Source organism: Dipodomys spectabilis, unplaced genomic scaffold (assembly GCF_019054845.1).
Source record: "Dipodomys spectabilis isolate Male_0828 unplaced genomic scaffold, ASM1905484v1 ptg000365l, whole genome shotgun sequence".
Lineage (NCBI taxonomy): Eukaryota > Metazoa > Chordata > Mammalia > Rodentia > Heteromyidae > Dipodomys > Dipodomys spectabilis.
In genome coordinates, this window is record NW_024871042.1 from 15,081,667 (window position 1) to 15,101,671 (window position 20,005).

The 20,005-nt window shown below is 37.8% G+C and overlaps 1 protein-coding gene across 1 annotated transcript in view; it reads left to right on the plus strand.

Moving 5' to 3' along the window:
• Window positions 1–20,005, plus strand: part of Gadl1 (glutamate decarboxylase like 1) — a 222,900-nt gene that overhangs the window by 134,752 nt on the left and 68,143 nt on the right. The window contains exon 14 of the mRNA XM_042666508.1: window positions 8,914–9,003. Coding sequence (XP_042522442.1) covers window positions 8,914–9,003 — 90 coding nt within the window. The remainder of the gene's footprint in view (window positions 1–8,913; window positions 9,004–20,005) is intronic.

Consider the following 20,005-nt stretch of genomic DNA (forward strand, 5'->3'; position numbering starts at 1 on the left):
ATTTCGGCCTGAGCCAAGGAGACCTAGGGTTTCTCCTATTCCATCCTGTAATGTTTTCAGAGTGTCTGCTTTGAGTTCAAGGTCTTTGATCCATTTGGAGTTGATTCTGGTGCAGGGTGATATATAAGGATCTAGCTTTAGTTTTCTACATGTAGTTAACCAGTTTTGCCAGCACCATTTACTGAAGAGGCTGTCTGTCTTCCATTCTATTGTTTTAGCTCCCTTATCGAAGATTAGATGGCTATAGGTCTGTAGGTTCATTTCTGGGTTTTCAATTCTATTCCATTGGTCCTGAGGTCTGTTCTTATGCCAATACCAAGCTGTTTTGATTACTATGGCTTTATAGTAGAGTTTGAAATTTGGTATTGATATTCCTCCAGCAGTGTTCTTTCCATTGAGGAGCGTTTTTGCTATTCGAGGTCTTTTATTGTTCCATATGAATTTTTGGATTGCCTCTTCTATTTCCTTGAAGAATGAGGGTGGAATTTGGATAGGTATTGCGTTGAATTTGTAGATAGCCTTGGGAAGTATTGCCATTTTCACGATGTTAATCTTTCCAATCCAGGAGCATGGGAGGTTTTGCCATTTTTTAAGTTCTGTGTTGATTTCCTTTTTCAAGATTTTAAAGTTTTCATCATAGAGGTCCTTCACTTCTTTAGTTAAGTTAATTCCTAGGTATTTTATTTTTTGTGGGGCTATTACAAATGGAGTTGCTTTCCTAATTTCAGCCACACTTTTCTCATTGTTGGCATACAGAAAAGCCATTGATTTTGGGGGGTTAATTTTATAACCTGCTACTTTGCCAAAGTTTTGAATCAGCTTCAGTAATTTGGGAGTGGAGTCTATGGGATTCTTTAAATACAAGATCATGTCATCTGCAAAGAGGGAGAGTTTTATTTCTTCTTTCCCTATTTGGATCCCCTTTATGTCTGCATCTTGTCTTATTGCTGTAGCTAGGCATTCTAATACTAGATTGAAGAGAAGTAGAGAGAGTGGGCATCCTTGTCTTGTTCCTGAGTTAAGAGGAAATGGCTTTAGTTTTTCACCATTGAGTATAATGCTGGCTGTAGGTTTGTCATATACAGCCTTTATTGTATTGAGGAATGTTCCATGGATTCCTAATTTTTCCAAAACCTTCATCATAAAGGGGTGTTGGATCTTGTCGAATGCTTTTTCTGCGTCTATTGAGATAACTATGTGGTTCTTATTCTTGCTCCTGTTGATGTGATGAATAATATTAATTGATTTGCGTATATTGAACTAGCTTTGCATCCCTGAAATGAATCCTGTTTGATCGTGGTGTATGATTTTTTGGATGAATTGTTGAAGTCGGTTGGCCAAAATTTTGTTGAGAAGTTTTGCATCAATGTTCATCAAAGAAATGGGTCTATAGTTCTCTTTCTTTGATGAGTCCCTGCCTGGTTTTGGGATGAGGGTTATGATGGCTTCATAGAATGTGTTCGGTAGTGAGCTTTCTCTTTCAATTTCATTGAAGAGTTGGAGGAGAATTGGTGTGAGCTCTGCTTTGAAGGCCTTGTAGAATTCCGCTGTAAAACCATCTGGTCCTGGACTTTTCTTAGCTGGGAGGTTTCTTATTGCTGTTTCTATTTCAATGCTTGATATGGGCCTGTTAAGATAGTTTAACTCATCTTGGTTTAGTTTTGGCATGTCAATATTTGCTAGGAAGAGGTCCATTTCTGTCAAGTTCTCAAACTTATTAGCATAAAGTTTTGAGTAGTATTCCCTTATAATGTTCTGAATCTTGGTTGTTTCCGTGGTGATGTTTGCATTCTCATCTCTGAGTTTATTAATTTGGGTGTGTTCTCTTCTTTTTCTGATAAGATTTGCTAAGGGTCTGTCAATTTTGTTAAGTTTTTCAAAGAACCAACTCTTTGTTTTGTTGATTCTTTCTATAGTTTTTTTGGATTCTAATTCATTTAATTCTGATTTAATTTTGATTATTTCTTTCTGTCTACTGGATTGGGGTTTATCTTGCTGCTCTTTTTCAACGAGGTTTAGATGTGTCATTAAATTGTTAGTTTCAGATCTCTCCAATTTGTTGATGTAGGAGCTCAGAGCTATAAACTTGCCTCTGAGTACTGCCTTTGCTGTGTCCCAGAGGAGCTGGTAATTTGTGTGTTCATTTTTGTTGAATAGCATGAACATTTGAATTTCCTTTCTAATCTCTTCCATGACCCACTCATGATTCAGCAGTGTGTTGTTCAGCCTCCATGTGATACCGGACTTTCTTTGGTGGCTTTTGGTGTTGAGTTCTAATTTTATTCCCTTGTGGTCAGAGAGAATGCAAGGTATAACATCAATGTTTCTGAATTTAGACAAGTTTGCTTTGTGGCCTAAAATGTGGTCTATTTTAGAAAACGTTCCATGTGCTGCTGAGAAAAACGTGTATTCTGATGCTGCTGGGTGAAATGTTCGGTAGATATCTGTTAAGTCTAGCTGATCTATGCAGCTGTTTAGATCTGCGGTTTCTCTGTTGAGTTTTTGCTGAGTTAATCTATCTAGTGGGGAGAGTGGTGTGTTAAAATCCCCAACAATTAATGTCTTTGGATCTATATGGGATTTGAGGGAAAGTAGTGTTTCTTTGATAAATTTGGGTGCTCCATTGTTTGGCGAATAGATATTTAGAATTGTAATATCCTCCTGAAGGAGAGATCCTTTAATTAGTATGTAGCGACCTTCTTTATCTCTTCTCACGAATTTTAATTTGAAGTCTATTTTATCTGATATTAGGATTGCAACTCCCGCCTGTTTATGGGGTCCACAAACCTGCCATTTCTAAAACTGAGGTGTATCAGTTTTCCTTCCTCCCAAGTTTCTACCTTCTTCTTTTTGTTATTTGGACAACAATCCTTAGTATTATAATCCATCCAAGCAATGATCTTGATGTCATTTTTCACTGTCTACTTCTCTTCCTCTTATCTATCTCCATTCCCAAAGCCAAAGCCAGTGTCTAGACTCGGGAACCCATCACTTCTAGTCTTAGACCTCTCTAGCCATCCTCCACATTGTAACCTGAGTTGCTTTCTCAAAAGGAAACTTGCCCTTGGGTGCAGCTCTGCTGTGACTCCACATGACATCAGGACCAATCCCTCAATTTCCAAGTATGGCGCAGGAGGAAGCCCTTGGTGAAATGACTCTGATCTTTATTTCTAGCCTGGCCCCTCTTTGCCCTCTGTTCCAACACTGGCTTCCACATGGATACTATTCTTTGCCAAACATCTTAGATTCTGAAAAATCTCCCCTTACCTTTTTTTGTGTGCTGGTACTAGAACTTCAACTTTGGAACAGGAGTTTTGTGGGGTTTTTTTTGGGGGGGGGGAAGTTGTTTTCATATTTTTTAAGTTGTTGTGCAAAGGAGTTACTATTGAACAAATGAGTTTATAAGTGCAATACACTTTTCAACGTTCTCACCCATTCCTCCCACCCCAACCCCTTCCCTCAATTTTCCTAGTTTCTTCTTTTTTTTAAATTATCTTTAAGTAGTTAGACAAAGGAGTGCATTCAGCAAAGCAGTTTACGGAGACAACATGTCTTGGTCAATGTCACCCCTTAGAACATTCTTTCTCATTCCTCCCAACCTGCCCTTGTTATCACTTTTCTTAATTTTTCACTTAAGGATAGTGTTCTACAGCTTGAGCTAGAGCTCCAATTGTGGAGCTCTGGTACTTAATTGGAGATCATAATCTTGTTGACTTCCCTGCCCTAGATGCCTTCAAACTGCAATTCTCCAATCAATCTTAGATCTCAGCCTCCTGAGTAGCTAGGATTACAGGCATGAGCCACTGATGCCTGGCTAAAATCTCCCCTTTATAAGTGTCCCTTGCATTGTAGTCCATTTTTCCCAACACCTTTATTAATTCTTTAAGTTTCTGGGGCAAATACTGTGTAAGTCATTCTCACTGTAGCATCTAGGTCAGTGTCTAAAGCCTAGAAAATTTGGTGTAATATGTTGAACCATTTGGTTACCTTCTGCAGATACTGTGTAAAATTTATAGTTTTAGTGTTTTTCAAATATGGTACCCAGAAATTAACATAGTGTTATGTCTCAACTAGTACAGATGTTAATGAAGATACTCATATACTGTAAAAGAGAATCTATCCATTAGTGTATCCCCAGACTGAAAGACCCCAGACTCCTGGGATACTTTCGTCAATGGGAAGGCGCCCCAGAAAATCCAGGCCGGGAGAAGCAAGAGGAATTTATTCAGCATTTGCGCAAACAGACTCTCTGCCCCGGTCAGTCAGAGAGCCCCGAGCAGCGGTTACAAGCCTTTTTAAAGGCTAAAACCACAAGATTAATGCATAACACAAAGCATCCCATGATTGGTCCATTTAAAGGTCACCATATACACCAACAATCACTTTGCCACGCGAGAAATTTTGTAACACTCTGTAAAATGATTGGCCCATGGTTGGTTTAAGGGGGGGTTACATGGTTACAGGCCTGTGATTGATTAACATTTGGCCTAGTTTGCTGTACGTGCCAGGTGGTCCTTATCTTGGGTCCTTATCTTGGATCCTTATCTTGGGTCCCATTCTTGGGTCCCATTTGGCCACTTGGGAATTTACTTGTTTGTTCTTTATTTTTGACTACAGAGCTTGTCCCAGGGCCGACAACTCTGAAACTTTTTATGTATTTCCAGGGAGGGGAAGGGTCAGTGCTAGCGCAAGCAAGTTTACAGAAGCAAAACCAGCAGTTAGCAATTGTAAAATGTAACTCTAATTTTTAATCTTTCACAGACAATAGTCATTGGGTAATAGAGTGCCTTCTGTGGACTAGATCTGGTACCAGATACTGGAAATTAATTATGTTATTTGTTAAGCCAACCATATAGTACAAACAGTATCCTCTCCACATATAGTTCAGGAAGGAGAAGCTGAGGACATTTAGCACTTGTCCAAGCACAGACCTTTGAATCTAGAATTCATGTCCACAGCTTGTGACTCCCAGTCCAGCCTTTTTGTGCTACCAGGTGCTCCCTTAAATTCGCTCAACAAGCCCATTCTGTGTTTAAACCATAGGATGCTGGGGTTAGTTAAAACCTGCCTACCATGAATATTATTCACACTAGATTTGCCTGACTGATGATTTGAATCTGTGTGCTAGAAGTTCATTTATTCTGGCTCAAATAAATTGTGTTGGCTTTTTGATTGCTGTTATTCTAGTTGAATGACCTTGCAAACAAAGGGGTGACACAGTCTTCCAGACTGACCTGCTGCCTGCAGGTGACCATTCACTTATTGGCCAAGTTGGCGCCTTTCATTTATGCAGTAATCCTTCTTGAAATTGACATCAAAACATCATGAAGTCTTTTTTAAATTTTCTTTTTATTTGAAAATCAGGATAAAATGTCTTCAACTCACCTTTAATGACACTTTGGAGGTTATAGCAAAATACTTGTTTCATAGGGCTTTGTATCCTTCACTGTAGACTTAGGTCCTTTCCATGTCTTACCTACTTTATGACTTTTAGAGAATATAGACTAAGATTCTTAAGAGGTCAGACTTTTTTATACAAAGGAGTTTAGATTAAGTGCCATGTGAAGCAGTTCTGCTTTGAAAATAACCCATTAATACTTTCTTTTCTCAAAGAAACTGTATGAAATATAAAGTTACAAAGCCAAGGAGTCAGGAAAACTTCAAACACCTTCTTTGAGAACATTCTAAGATGTTATTTTTAACTCAATAATTTTGGAAATGAGGGAAATGAAGGTATTTCACAACATGGAACATCAAGTTGCTTTCAAGTAAAGGAAGCGTCAGAAGAGCTTCCCCAATTTGCAGACATCCTAACACTGGTGCCACACTATTCCACAAGAGATTGTCCATGAAAAAACCATCACAGATATGTCACTACTAAAATATCTAGACCGACGGAAATTTTAAAGGAAATATTTAAAAAGTCTAAGTCCTAACATGAAAACCTAAGTCTAATAAAGCTGTTTTAAAATACTTTCATGCAAATGAAGATGAGTAAAATATTTGATGAACAAAAAACTTGATCAGGGTCCATTCAGAGTCTATTCAGAAGAAAAAAAAAACATTTCCCACTGTATGTGTGTGTGTGTGTGTGTGTGTGTGTGTGTGCGTGCACGTGTGCATTCACTCATGTATGTATATACATGTATATACATATGTGCACATATGTATGTATAAATGTATATGTGTATAATGTAATTATGTTGTGCATGTATGCATGTACATGTTCATATATTTATGTGTGCATGTATATATGTGTGTATCTTTACATACAAGTATATAAAGATCTATTAACAGAGAATTGGAGTCCTGAGGGATTATCTCATAGGAAAAAAACAGCACTTTAAAAATATATAGGAATAACTCTATATACATATATATGTGTATATATATAACTATAAGTAGAGGGCAGCCAACACACATAGTCTGAGACAAAGCTCTGAGAAAGAGACCACATCCTTGTAAGGCTAAGAGCAAACCTCTTTGGAGACAGTGTGACTTTGGTTCCCAGCGTGGCAGGAAGTTTACTGGGCTACCTTGCTGGTGAGACTCACTGACAGTGCACCATTTGGAGGCCCTGGAATTCCATAATTTGGAAGCCCCTGCAGGCTCTTCCCAGGAGGCACTGAAGATGCCCTGTGGGTGATGTGAATATACATAGCTTATCTATCTTCTCACCCGTGAGACACCTGTGCAGAAAATGCCAGGAATATTAGTGATGGGCCCTGATCTGCTGCTGGTTTGCTACATTGCTCTTGAGAGGCAGGAGCTGCCCAAGGCTATGATCTGCGAACAAACACCACAAAATCTGCAGATCTATAAGATATCCACAACAGATCAGGAAGAGAAATACCTCTCTTCTCTGGCATCCTCTAATGACAATGTTTAAGAAAGATCTGGATAAGAAAGGAGACATATTTACATCAACAATCTCCATTGTTGCAGACACCAAGAATGGGTGGGTTTGGAGTTTAGAGGTCATGCAATTAAAACTGATCTAGTACTGAGTAAGGAAAACTGTTGATGTAAAGGCACAGTTTCCTAGAATCTATTAGCAAATAGTTAAATATATTTTTCTTCCACTTCCTAATCAGTCATAGTTGCTTTATTTGAAACGACTTATTCACTTTAAATAATTCGAAGAAACCAAATCAATTACCATTCATAAATCAGAATATAAATTGTTATGGAATTTCCAAAAAAAGCAAAATAAAAAAACACTACTGTAGTTTCATGATAAATATTTGTGAAAATTTATTTGAGTTACATAGTATTTTATGTTGAACTATCTATAGTTTGAAGATTTGTAGCTCTTTTTCTTTATCAAATGCAATGGGAATCTTAAAATTTTCAAAGATGAAAAGATGAGCAGATGAAAAACTTACCTTGTTGGGCTGGAACTGTTCCTGAGCATTCTGTTATGATATAAAATCCACTAAAATTGAAACTCTATATAATACTAGTCTTGATCTTAAGATAAGAGATGATAGCTATTTCCTTCTTCTAAACTACTTGGAACTTTATACTGACACCAAGGCATAATTCTCTGGTCAGTGGCAACTATTATAGCATTGCTTATTATATACAAACTGTATTTGTAGTGGAAATTCAATGTCATTTCAAATGCTGCCAGTGGTAAGTGTCAGACGAGGAAGGTAGGTACAGATCACAATCTTTCCTAAGTGTAATGTGTCTCATTTGTGAATTCTCAATGTAATATCTCCAATTACCTGGTCATTGAATACAAGTTTGTGATTGCCTTTGACATAGCACATCCTGTGTTGTGCTTCAGTGAGCACAAAGCTTTGCCTCTGTTAACAATGGCTGAGTTAAAGTCTGTTCTAGAACATTGTCTCCTGTCTAACCAAATCATGTCTGATAGAAAAGTGATGTCATAGAAAATACAGCCCCGCCAGGCTCTGGCCACTTAGCTTGCATCAGAGTTTTCCACTTTACAACACCAACTTCAGAATCACCCAGCAGCTCTCGGGAAATAACCGTTTGTTGGCCTTTTCTAGGATGGGTTTAATCAAAATGTGGGCATTTAAAGCACAGGAAATTAGATCTTGCATTTTGATCAGGCTCCTAACTGAATTATATTCAAGGCCAAGAATCAAGATGGCAGACCTTCCCTTGTACCCCAAAGCAGAACTGACTGGGGTTATGATGTGTCAGCTAGCGAAACCCCAACATATCATGCCACTAACAAATCAGAGGGGCTTTTGCATCTGTCAGTTGTAGCTAGAAAAAGAGAACCTTTGTGGCTGCCTAAAGCAGAGAAAGAATTATTAGAAAGAAGTAGTGGGGGAGGGGATGGAGAAGTGGGAGGAGATGGGAAGGGATGGGAAAGGGAAACAATGGAGGAGGCAACAATGCTTGATAAGAAATGTACTCATTACCTTGCTCATGTAATTGTAACCCCTCTGTACGGTATTTTCACAATATAAAAAATAAAATAAAGTAATTTTAAAAATGAATTCAATAAAACAAATTGAAACTGGAAAAAAAGGATACTTTAAGGGCCAGAACTGAAGAGGAACTATATAGATCTCTCTGTCTCTGTCTCTGTCTCTCTCTCTCTCTCGCTATATATATGTATGTATATACATATATATATATATATAATTCATTAGCTGAATAAGCTCCAAGCTTTACTTTCCTGATCAATACCTAGTTTTACCTACAAGAAAGAGAACCTTTGAAGTGCAAATGATAGAGAAAAAAAATTAATAAACTTTTATCAGAAGTTAGGCAGAATGGGTGCATGCTCTATAGGATTCTGATTTGGTGTCAAAGTTATAGCACCTGATAAGTTTTAGAGAGACTAAGTGTTTAAAAAGAATTTGGTGAATTGCTTTTTAAAATGAATCTTGGGATAACAAAACAACTTTTCCATTATTTCTTCATTCTCAGCCTGAATTCACCAATGTTTGCTTTTGGTACATTCCACCAAGCCTTAGAGAAATGGAAGAAGGACCCCAGTTCTGGGAAAAACTTCATTTGGTGAGTAACTCATTACTTGTATTCTCCTTTTTGATGCGATGAACTCCTTGGCCGTTGTTCCTGTGGGAGATTCTTTACTGGGGCTAATATCTTGAAGAACTAGAGTAGGAAATGATCACAAATCTAATAGCTGTAAAGGAGGATTCCCTCTAACCAATTAGATCACAGTTAAAAAAGTGTGCTGGTTACATGATAAGTTCAGAATGTATTAAGTCTGATTCACAGTGCATGTCAGAATATGAGATCTGGTAATGGGATCCAAGTTATAAGTTTAGTGATGACTATCTGCTGGTTCAGCTCTGCTGGTGTGTCTCTGTAAGTATTATGTCACCTCACTTGTGAATAATGTAAAAAGTCCAATTTGGACTTCTTTTCTGAAGGTAGAATTCTGACCTCTTCACCAAAAAAAATACCTGCATCTGACACCCAAAGATGCCCCTCAGTAGATGAATGGGTCAAGAAAATGTAGTATATACACACATCAGAAAGAATGATATTGCCCCATTCATAAGGAAATGGAAAGTCTTAGGGAAATTTATATGAAGCAAAGTAAGCCAGACCCAAAGAAACATAATCCCCCTCATTTGTAATAACTAGAATATGTCTAGGATATTCTTAGGAGAGGATCATAATAGCTCTGTAGCTATGTGCATATGACCATGATGCTTATCGAAATGAATTCCAGGAATGGAAATCAGAGGTTTCTTAGTGTAACATTTGCAGTTATTTCTTTTTCTTTTTTTCCTTTGATTTATTCTCTGTTATGACTGTTTTTGCTTTCTGTACCCTTTCTCTTGTATATAAGTTTATCTAATTTGGAAAAGGGAAGGGAAATCACAGAAACAGTGGGACAAAGGGTGAACCAATACAGCAGTGATACTCACTGGACATTATATTGGAAATGAACTTTACAACTTAGAGGAGGGGAGTTGGTGTGTGTGGCAGGGGGAAGGGAGAGAAAATGAGGAAGGGGGTAACACTGTTCAAAAATAAATGTACTCATTACTAATGTAACTGTAACCCCTCTGTACATCACCTTTACAATAAAATTTAAAACAAACAAACAAAAAGGGTGGGGGAGATATACCAGGAATTAATTTCATCTGATCTCTGAACAAGTGTGCTTAAAAGTGTTGGCACACACAGCACAGCAGTGGTGTACTGACAGGCCAAAGTTTGCAGTACCCAGCCTCTAGAGACAGCTGTGATTCATTCACACCTCCCCACACATGGCTCAGCCAGTTAAAATCCTGCCTCCACGCCAGAGCTCCAAGACCTGTGAAGTCTGGTGAGTCTCACTACTAGACCCACCTCCCCTACAGTATGAACACAATACATATTGAAAATGAACTTGGGTGTTCCATGGGGATATGAGAGTTTGTGATAGGCTGCTGCCATTAGTGAGGCAATCCCTGATCTGCTTCATCTTCTCTCCCAAGATAAACACTGAAACATACATTTGCTTGGTTAGTAAAAGCTATGACTTACAATTCCCTTCTCTCCTTAAATGGAAAAAAATGATAATTGTGTGGAGGGGATGATGCATGCGTGTGCATGCGCATGCCCAGCTCTGGTGCTTGAATACAGGGCTTGGGCACCGTCCCTTAGCTTTTTTGGTAAAAGCGATCTCTCTATCACTTGAGGCACAGCTCCACTTTCTGGCTTTGTGGTGAGTCACTGGAGATTTGAGGCTTTTTCTTTCCTGGGCTGGCTTTGAACCATGATCCTCAGATTTAAGCTTCTTGGATAGCTAGGATTACAGGTCTGAGCCACCAGAAGCCAGCTTGATAATTTTTAAAATTGAAGTTGATAGTCCTTTTGTTTAGTTTTTGAAGGAAAGACTTACTTTACTGAGTGCTTACTAATGTATACACTGGAGGTACAACCATCAAAAGAACTTGGTTTCTGTTGAGAAGTTTGTACCCAGGGAGACAGTGAGTTATGGGATCTCACTTGATATTAGAAAGTGGAAGGAAACCCAACATGCAGGCAAAGTGGAGAATAGGAATACTTGACTCAGAGTGTGACACTAGAGCCGAGTCTGCATAGATCCATCAATGCCAGTGAGGGACAATTGGGAAGAAGTCAATCCCAAGAACGACATGAAAACCCCAGCAGATTAAGAGGGGAGAGTGTGAGTCAGACTACAGGGTCACAGGACTTCAGGGAAGGTGAGATGACAAGCACATGGCCTTTATCTTTCAAGGCAAAGAGCTTGGAATTTTTTGCCACAACTAAGGAGGCATTGTCTTTAAGCTATGGACACCTGTGCAATTTCACCTAAGACTTTGACCATTTAGCCTCAGGTCATTTTCTGTTTCTTCCAACTCACTCATTCACTGACCTACATGGTAACACACCAGAGGATTAATATATGAATATTCTACCTTCTGTCAAACCTTAGTTCAGGTGGCAAAACTTGAGAAGATGGGTGATATTACCCTTGCCCTGGACTAGCTAAGTTCTTTGTCACCCATTTCAGGCAGTTAATTCAGTCCTTGGATGTGTCTTGTATTTTTGTCACACAATGCAAATCAGAGAGTGCTTGAGAATACATTTCAGATGGTAAGCAACCCATAAAAGGAAACAGCAAGTGGACGACATGAGAATTTAGTGGTGAGGTTTAGAGGCACACTTTTCCCTTTGATGGAATGCAGCAGACATTTTTTTGGTGGAGGTGGGGGAGAGGCTGCTTCAAAGAGATATGGATGCCTTTTTTCCTCACCAAGATAGAAATCACTTTTTTGATTATTAAGAAAGGTGAAGAAATATGTGATATTTGTGCTCTTCTAACTCAGAACTGCTGCAGTGCTATAACTAGATTGGGATTTTATGGTGGGTTTTTCTTTCTGTTTGTGTTTTTGATTTGTGCTAAGACTAGGGCTTGAACTCAAAACCTTGCCCCCTTGCTTAGTTCCATACCTCCACTTCCAACTTTTTGCTGGTCTCATAGACTTTCCTACCTGAGCTGGCTTTGAACCTTGGTCCTCCAATTTCAACCTTCTGAGTAATTAGATTTATAGGCATGAGCCACCAGCACCTGGCCTAGCTTGTTTTATGATGTTGGGAGCTATTTTTGTCTCATTCTTCCTTTACTTTCTAGTCTTAGAAAACTCTGAAATTGGGAAGATGCCTTACTGAAGGCTTATTCTCCAAGTAAAGAAATGCCTGAATCTTAAAAAAAAAAAAGAAAAGAAAAAAGAAAACTCTGAAATTGAAGATGGGATATATAAGCTAAAATCAGAAAACTCAAATATGTTTTTTATTTTAACTGGAAATCAAACATGGATGGAGACATTCTGTTTTGTCCATAATATGTGCCAACACTTCTTCTTTTAAAGTTAATACGTGGTTACCCACCCCTTCACCTTGGAAATGCTTTTCTGCTAGTTAGAACTATGGTTCTTATTTGCCTGGTTTATATTATACAATTTTAATTGTTCTGGATGCTTCTAATTAGTAAAATTGTATGCTACTTGGGAGGCTGAGATCTAAGGTTCATGATTCAAAGCCAGCCTGATAGAAAAGTCTGTGAAACTCTTATCTCCAATTAACCAGCAAAAAGCCAGAAGTGGAAGTGTGACTCGAGTGATAGAACACTAGCTTTGAATAAAAAAGCTAAGGTATTTAGTCCAGGCCATGGGTTCAAGCTCCAGTACCAGTTAACACACACACACACACACACACACACACACACACACACACACACACAATGTATGCTGCTCACAAACTGTTGTTAGGCCTCAGGTTTAAGTTCCTCTTCCCTCTTTCTCTGTTTATTGTGTGTGCTTATGAATTTGGCAAAGGCAAGGGCAACACATACATATCTTTTGTTGATCTCTAGTGTGAGAATTCAGGTATATGATTTATAACTGTGAGTATACTTAAAACACACTTGAAATTTATCTTGGATGGAGAATCACAAACTGATAAATAAGCTGAAGAAGGCTTGTCCCTCTGATGGAGACCATTGTCAGGGTGAGTTGTCAGATTCAGACTCAGGGCTGTGATAAGTCTTCTTCTATAAGCAGAGGAGGAGAGGGAAAATCTGGTGATGAATCTGGACTATACAAGGATGTGAATGTGTGTGCTTGCAAGTGTATGTGTGTGCATGTATAACTTTCTGAGATCACAGTTGCTCTGCATTGATGATATAAGACAGCTGCTCTAAAACACTGTATTCTCTCCCAGGTTCAAACAACTTCTCTTTAAATGTCCTCCAGAAATGCCCTTCTTCCTGAACTTGCTGGTATTATGAGACTCAACTCTTCACTGTTCCCTACTCCAATTGTATTTGTTTCTTTGCTCATCTGCCAGAGGAAAGAAATCCATTCATTAGCCAGTGACTGATGGCTCATGCCAATAAATCCTAGCTAATCAGGAGGCTGAGATATATGGTTTGAGGGTCAAAGCTAGCCCAGACAGACAAATCTGAGAGACTATCATCTCCAATTAGCTAGCATAATGCCAGAAGTGGAAGTGTGGCTCAAATGGTAGTTTGTCAACCTTGAATAAAATAGTAAGTAAGAATAAGAAACCCTATTATTCCTTCCCTCCCCACTTCCCCAGCTCTTCCCTTCCCCACCCCACCCTCAAAGTTGTAAAATTCATTTTCAACATAGTGTCTTGTACATCTCATTGTTACAATGGGTCAACCTGTATCCTTGTTTCAGCATTTTGTTATCAGGGGAACAAAAGGAGGTGGTAACAATGCTCAGTAGGAAATGTACTCATTACCTTACTCATGGAACTGTAACTCCTCTGTACAGTATCTTTACAATAAAAAAATGTTTTAAAACATAAAAAAGAACAAAAAGTCCTGAGTTCAAGACTCATTCCAGGCACACACACACACACACACACACACACACACACACACACACACACTTTCATTTGCTTTCCTCTCTGAACATTTACAACTGCATCTCTGCTGCCTCCTCACTGTCCTGCCAAAACTCTCTGAATGGCTTACCATTCTTTGCTGTGGACATTTTCAGCCTCATCAGATCCAATGACCAGTATGTATAATAAATACAGTGAGTGTCCCCATTCTACAATGAAAGTGACAGAAAATATAACCTACTTGTCCACATGATTTTATGAAGCCTATAGAAGATCTTATATGTAATATGAATAAGAAATTAGTTTATAATAAAACTATATATTTCATTACATCAGTGCTCATGCATGATAATGCTGGAAGATGTACAAGTGGGAAGATTCCTGTGCAAGCTCTTAGAAGCATGGTGAATGTAAATCATGTACAAATGCAGATGTTCTAAGTAGGTGATGGAAACAACAAGAATGTTGGAATGTTACAGGTAACATTTCTAAAAATGGTATGTAAATCTTGTTAAAACTCTGATGAAAACACTTTTCAGAAATTTGATTAAAAATGAGCACCCAGAAATGATGTCTCACATCTTAGCTATCCAGAAGAATGAGATGTGAAGATCCTAGCTGCAGCCAGCCTTTGCAGACAAATCCATGAAACTGTTATTTCCAATTAAACAGCAAAAAGCCAGAAGTGGAGGTATGGATCATGTGTTAGAGTGTCATCCTTGAATGAAAAAGATAAACAAGAGCATGAGGTTCTGAGTTCAAGCATTAGTACCAGCACACACACACAGACTCACACACATACACACACACACCACACACACACAGAGCATAAAGCATTTGTGCTTGAATATTTGTTATTGGGCATTTTATTTCATGCATTTCCAATGGAATATCTGAAATTGAACAGGACATGGCACCATGCTTCCTGGCTTAGCATAGCTCTACATGGTTCAGGATTGTTTGTATCCATAATCTCCACCTATTCAATAACATTAGCAACCCCAAACATTGTGAAAACCAAAACCTCTGCCCAGATTTCCAAAATATACCTGGGAATGTAGACTCTCCATTGACAAACACTGTCCATAGAATAAAAGCCATAATTACTATTTAAAATAGCAAAAATTTCTGAAATAACTCTCTAACTATAAGCAATTGGTTAGATTTAGTACATATTTATATATCAATTGATAGGGTTCACTTAAAATTCCATTTCAAATTAATATATGAAGATATATCATTAATTAAAAACAGGTAATACCCACTTTAGTATATGAATTTTGAAAAATTGTGTTTATACACGCAGATACACTTAAACATATATACAGACATATAAAATACACTGTATATGCTTAAATTAAGGACACATGCCACACCAAAATGTTTCTGGAGACAAAATTACAGAGATTTCTTTTTCTTTTACATTTCTTTGCAATTAAAACTGCAATTAGTTTAAATTGCTTTTATGAAAACACTGTAAAAATAATAAGAAAAATATAGAGTTATTGAACCAATAAACTCATAGCTGCCTGTGTAATTCTCTTGGCAAAGGTTACTGGCTTTGGTTATATGCACCCAACACTTCAAAAACTTGAACAAACACAGAAGACCTGAAGAACACTAAAACAGGCTAGAAGACCCAGAAATTGATATTATAACAGCCATCTGACTTTGACAAAGGGGTCCAAAATATATTTTGGGAAAAAAACAAACCTTTTCAGCAAATGATGCTGAGAAAACTGAATGTCTACATTCTGAAGTCTGAAACAGGCTACCTATATCAGTTCAAAGATCTCAAACTCTGAAAATACTACAGGAAAAAAATACAAAATATCAGAACTTACTGACATAGCTAGTAACTTCCTGAACAGAACTTGAGTAGCTCAGCTACTGTTTGCGGATAGGCCTCAACCCTACCCAGAGCTTAGCCTCAACACAGCAACTCCAAGCTAGAGGAAACAGCCATCTCCCTCTTTTGTGATACTCCCACAAAAAAAGCAGATCTCCCTCCCACTAAACTAGGCTGGAAGGAGGACCACAAAGTCCCGGGTAAGGCAGAGCTTTTCTCTGCCTGCTCAAACAAACTGACTTAAGAAACCAATCAAGCCACAGGAAAACCAAGCACCACAAGCAAACCAGAGACTCCACCAAGAGACTGGTTACAGACACAGGGGAGATAAAAGATCTCCCCCCCCCGCCAAAAAAAAAAAAAAAATCACTCACTTTTTTAATTAAAAAAATGTTTTCTAATTTTTCTTTCATAATTTTTATTTTAGGTGTGTGTGTGTGTGTGTGTGTGTGTGTGTGTGTGTGTGTGTGTGTGTGTGTGTGTGTGTGTGTGTGTGTTTTGTTTTCTTTTAAATCTCTATTAACTTTTTGGTCTTTTTTAATTTTGCATGACTTAATTGCTGTTATGCTCATCCCCAGATAAATACCCATCAATGATTATTAGACCTTATCCTTCATTGTGTACATACTTAATTCAGAAATTAAAATTTACTCAATTCACAATCTCTTAGGCTTAACGTCTTTAATAGTAGTAGTATTTCTTTATAATTATATAATTTTTAAGTATTCCATTTTTAAATCTTTTATTTTTTCATTTTTCCTTTATAATCTCTCTCTTCCTCTCATCTTATTCTTTCCTTCTATCACTTTATTTCTTTATACTTGCATAATTTGTAAGTGTTTCATTTTTAAAATTTAAATTTTTGTTTTTTCATTTTTTTCTTGTTTATCTCTCTCCTTTCTGTTTCGTCCATTTCCTCTCTGAGATTATGACTTGGTTAAATTCACTCTTTCCTTTTACCTCTCCACATCCCTCTAATCTATTTTCCCCCACAATTCTCCCTAAACCTATTAATTTCTAGTCTGCTGAATCCCTCTTTGATAGTCTTAGCTCATTAATCCATACTTGTTTGATGATGAATAGATTGTGTCTGTTGAACTAGATTGTATCTGCAGCCATTTTGACTGTGCATCTACAGGACTCTGGTTGATGCTTGCCTTAAAATAGTATTCTACTGTGAAATTGGTGTTACTTTCAGACCAAATGGGCAGAACAAGCTGGAGAAACACAAGAAAAATGGCAAGTCCAGGTATCTTAACTCCCACTCACAATAATCATGTGAAAGAACAGTTAATGAATAATCCAGAGGAGAGTTCCCAAAAAGCTCTACAAATGCTACCGGTAAACATGGTGAATGAAAAGATTAAAACCCTGCAAAGGACTCGGTGTGAGCATGATAGTGAACGAGAGGAGGCTAACCAAAGATTAATACAGGAACTTTGCAAGTCTGATGTGGCTAGCCAAAAATTATTACAAGAATCTCATGTGCATGAGGAAGCTAATCAAAGATTAATACAGGAATTGCATGAGCAGGCTGAGAACAGCCAAAGAGTAATACAGGAATTGCATGAGCAGGCTGAAAACAGACAAAGAGTAATACACAAATTTCGTGAGAGTGAGGAAGCTAATCAAAGAGTAATACAGGAATTGTGTGAATGGGATGAGAATAGACAAAATCAATAGAGGCATTCATGAAATCCATAAACAGACAGCTGAAGGAATCCAGGGAGACCACAAAGAGAATGCTGAATGGACCCCAGCAGAAGGAAAGGGAGTCCAATGAAACCATAACCAATCAGCTAAGGGATTTGAGAATAAACACTGAACACCAAATTAAGGAAGTAAAGAATTTCATACAAGATCTAAAACAAAGCTCCAGCAAAGAATTTGAAGCCATCAAAGCCAACCAATTAGAAGGAAAGGACATAAAAAAACAAAGTAAAAAGTCCTGACAATAGGTTAGACCACGCAGAAGATCGAATCTCAGGGACTGAAGACAGCCTAGATATTATAGAGAAAGAACATACAACTATCCAAGAAATCCAAGAAATATGATAGATCTATTCAACATTTGGAAGACACCATCAGAAGGCCTAATCTGAGGATAATGTGTGTAGAGAGCACCTAAAGGAAATTTATTTAACAAGATCCTAGCAGAGAACTTCCCAAACATGCAAAAAGATAAGCCTATTCAGATATAAGAAGCTTTTAGAACCCAAATTGACCAGAGCAGAACAGGGCATCCTTCCATCACATTATAATCCACATAGGATCAATTCAGACCAAGGAAAGGATCCTTAAAGCTGTCAATGAGACAAGATCAATCCCCTATAAAAGGAAAACAATTAGAATAACCTCAGATTTCTCAACAGAAACAAAGCAAAAAAATCCTGGAATGAGGTATGCCATGCCCTAAAGACAAACAACTATCAACCAAGAATACTATACCCAACTAAACTCTCCTTCATAACAGAAGGCCAAATAAAAACTTCCATAGCAAAGAAAAACTGAAACAATATATCTCCACCAAAGCAGCCCTACAAAAGATACTTAATGATGTCTTACACATAGAAAACCAACAAGAGCACAATAAAGGCCAAGAAACTGCACCCAAACTGAAAATCCAAGAACCATAGGAATAACCCAGTTGTCACAGCCCCAAGAAGGTGGATAACATGGCAGGAACTACCGAACACCTCTCAGTTCTAATTCTCAATATTAATGCACTTAACTCTCCAATTAAGTGACATAGTCTGTCTAGTTGGATTAAAAAGCAAGATCCTTCCATCTGCTGCCTTCAAGAGTCAGACCTTGCCGATAAAAACAAACATATTCTGAAAGTGAAAGGCTGGAATAAAATCTACCAAGCAAACGGCCCCCATAAACAGGTGGGAGCTGCAATCCTAATATCAGATAAAATAGACTTCAAATTAAAATTAGTGAGAAGAGATAAAGAAGGACACTGCATACCAATTAAGGGATCTCTCCTTCAGGAGGTATTACAATTCTAAATATCTATTCAGCAAAGAACAGAGCACCCAAATTTATCCAAGAAACACTACTTTCCCTCAAATCTGGCATGGATCCAAAGACATTAATTGTTGGGGATTTTAACATACCACTATCCCCACTAGATAGATCAAACCAGCAAAAACTCAACAGAGATACTGCAGATCTAAACAACTGCATAGATCAACTAGATTTAACAGACTTCTACTGAATATTTTACCCAGCAGCATCAGAATACGTGTTTTTCTCAGCAGCACATGGAACGCTTTCCAAAATAGACCACATTTTAGGTCACAAAGCAAACGTCCAAATTCAGAAACAGTGAAGTTGTGCCCTGCATTCTCTCAGACCACAAGACAATAAAATTAGGACTCAACACTAAAAGCCACCAAAGAAAGTCCTGTAACACATGGAGGCTGAACAACACACTGTTGAACCACCAGTGGGTCATGAAAGAGATATAAAGGAAATTCAAATGTTCATGGTATTCAACAAAAATGAACACACAAATTACCATCTCCTCTGGGACACAGCAAAGGCAGTACTCAGAGGCAAGTTTATACCTCTGAGTTCCTACATCAATGAATTGGAGAGATCTCAAACCTACAATTTAATGAGATATCTGAACCACCTTGAAAAAGAGCAGCAAGCTAAACCCCAGCCCAGTAGATGGAAAGAAATAATTAAAATTAAATCAGAATTAAATGAATTAGAATTTAAAAAAACATAGAATCAACAAAACAAAGAGTTGGTTCTTCAAAAAAAATTAACAAAATTGACCGACCCATAGCAAATATTATCAGAAAAAGTAGAGAACACAACCCAAATAAACTCAGAGATGAGAATGGAAACATCACCACAAAAACAAGCAAGATTCAGAACATTATAAGGGAATACTTCTCAAACTTTTATGCTAATAAGTTTGAGAATCTGGAAGAAATGGATAATTTTCTAGCAAATATCAACATGCTGAAACTAAACCAAGGTGAGTTAAACCAATTTATCAGACCCAAATTTAGCATTGGAATAGAAACAGCAATAAGAAACCTCCTATCTAAGAAAAGCCCAGGACCAGATGGATTTACAGTGGAATTCTACAAGGCCTTCAAAGAAGAACTCACACCAATACTCCTCCAACTCTTCAATGAAATTGAAAGAGAAAGTTCACTACTGAACTCTTTCATCCCCAAAACAGGAAGGGACTCATGGAAGAAAGAGAAATTTAGACCTATTTCTTTGATGAACATTGATGCAAAACTTCTCAAAAAAATTTTGGCCAATTGACTTCAACAATTCATCAAA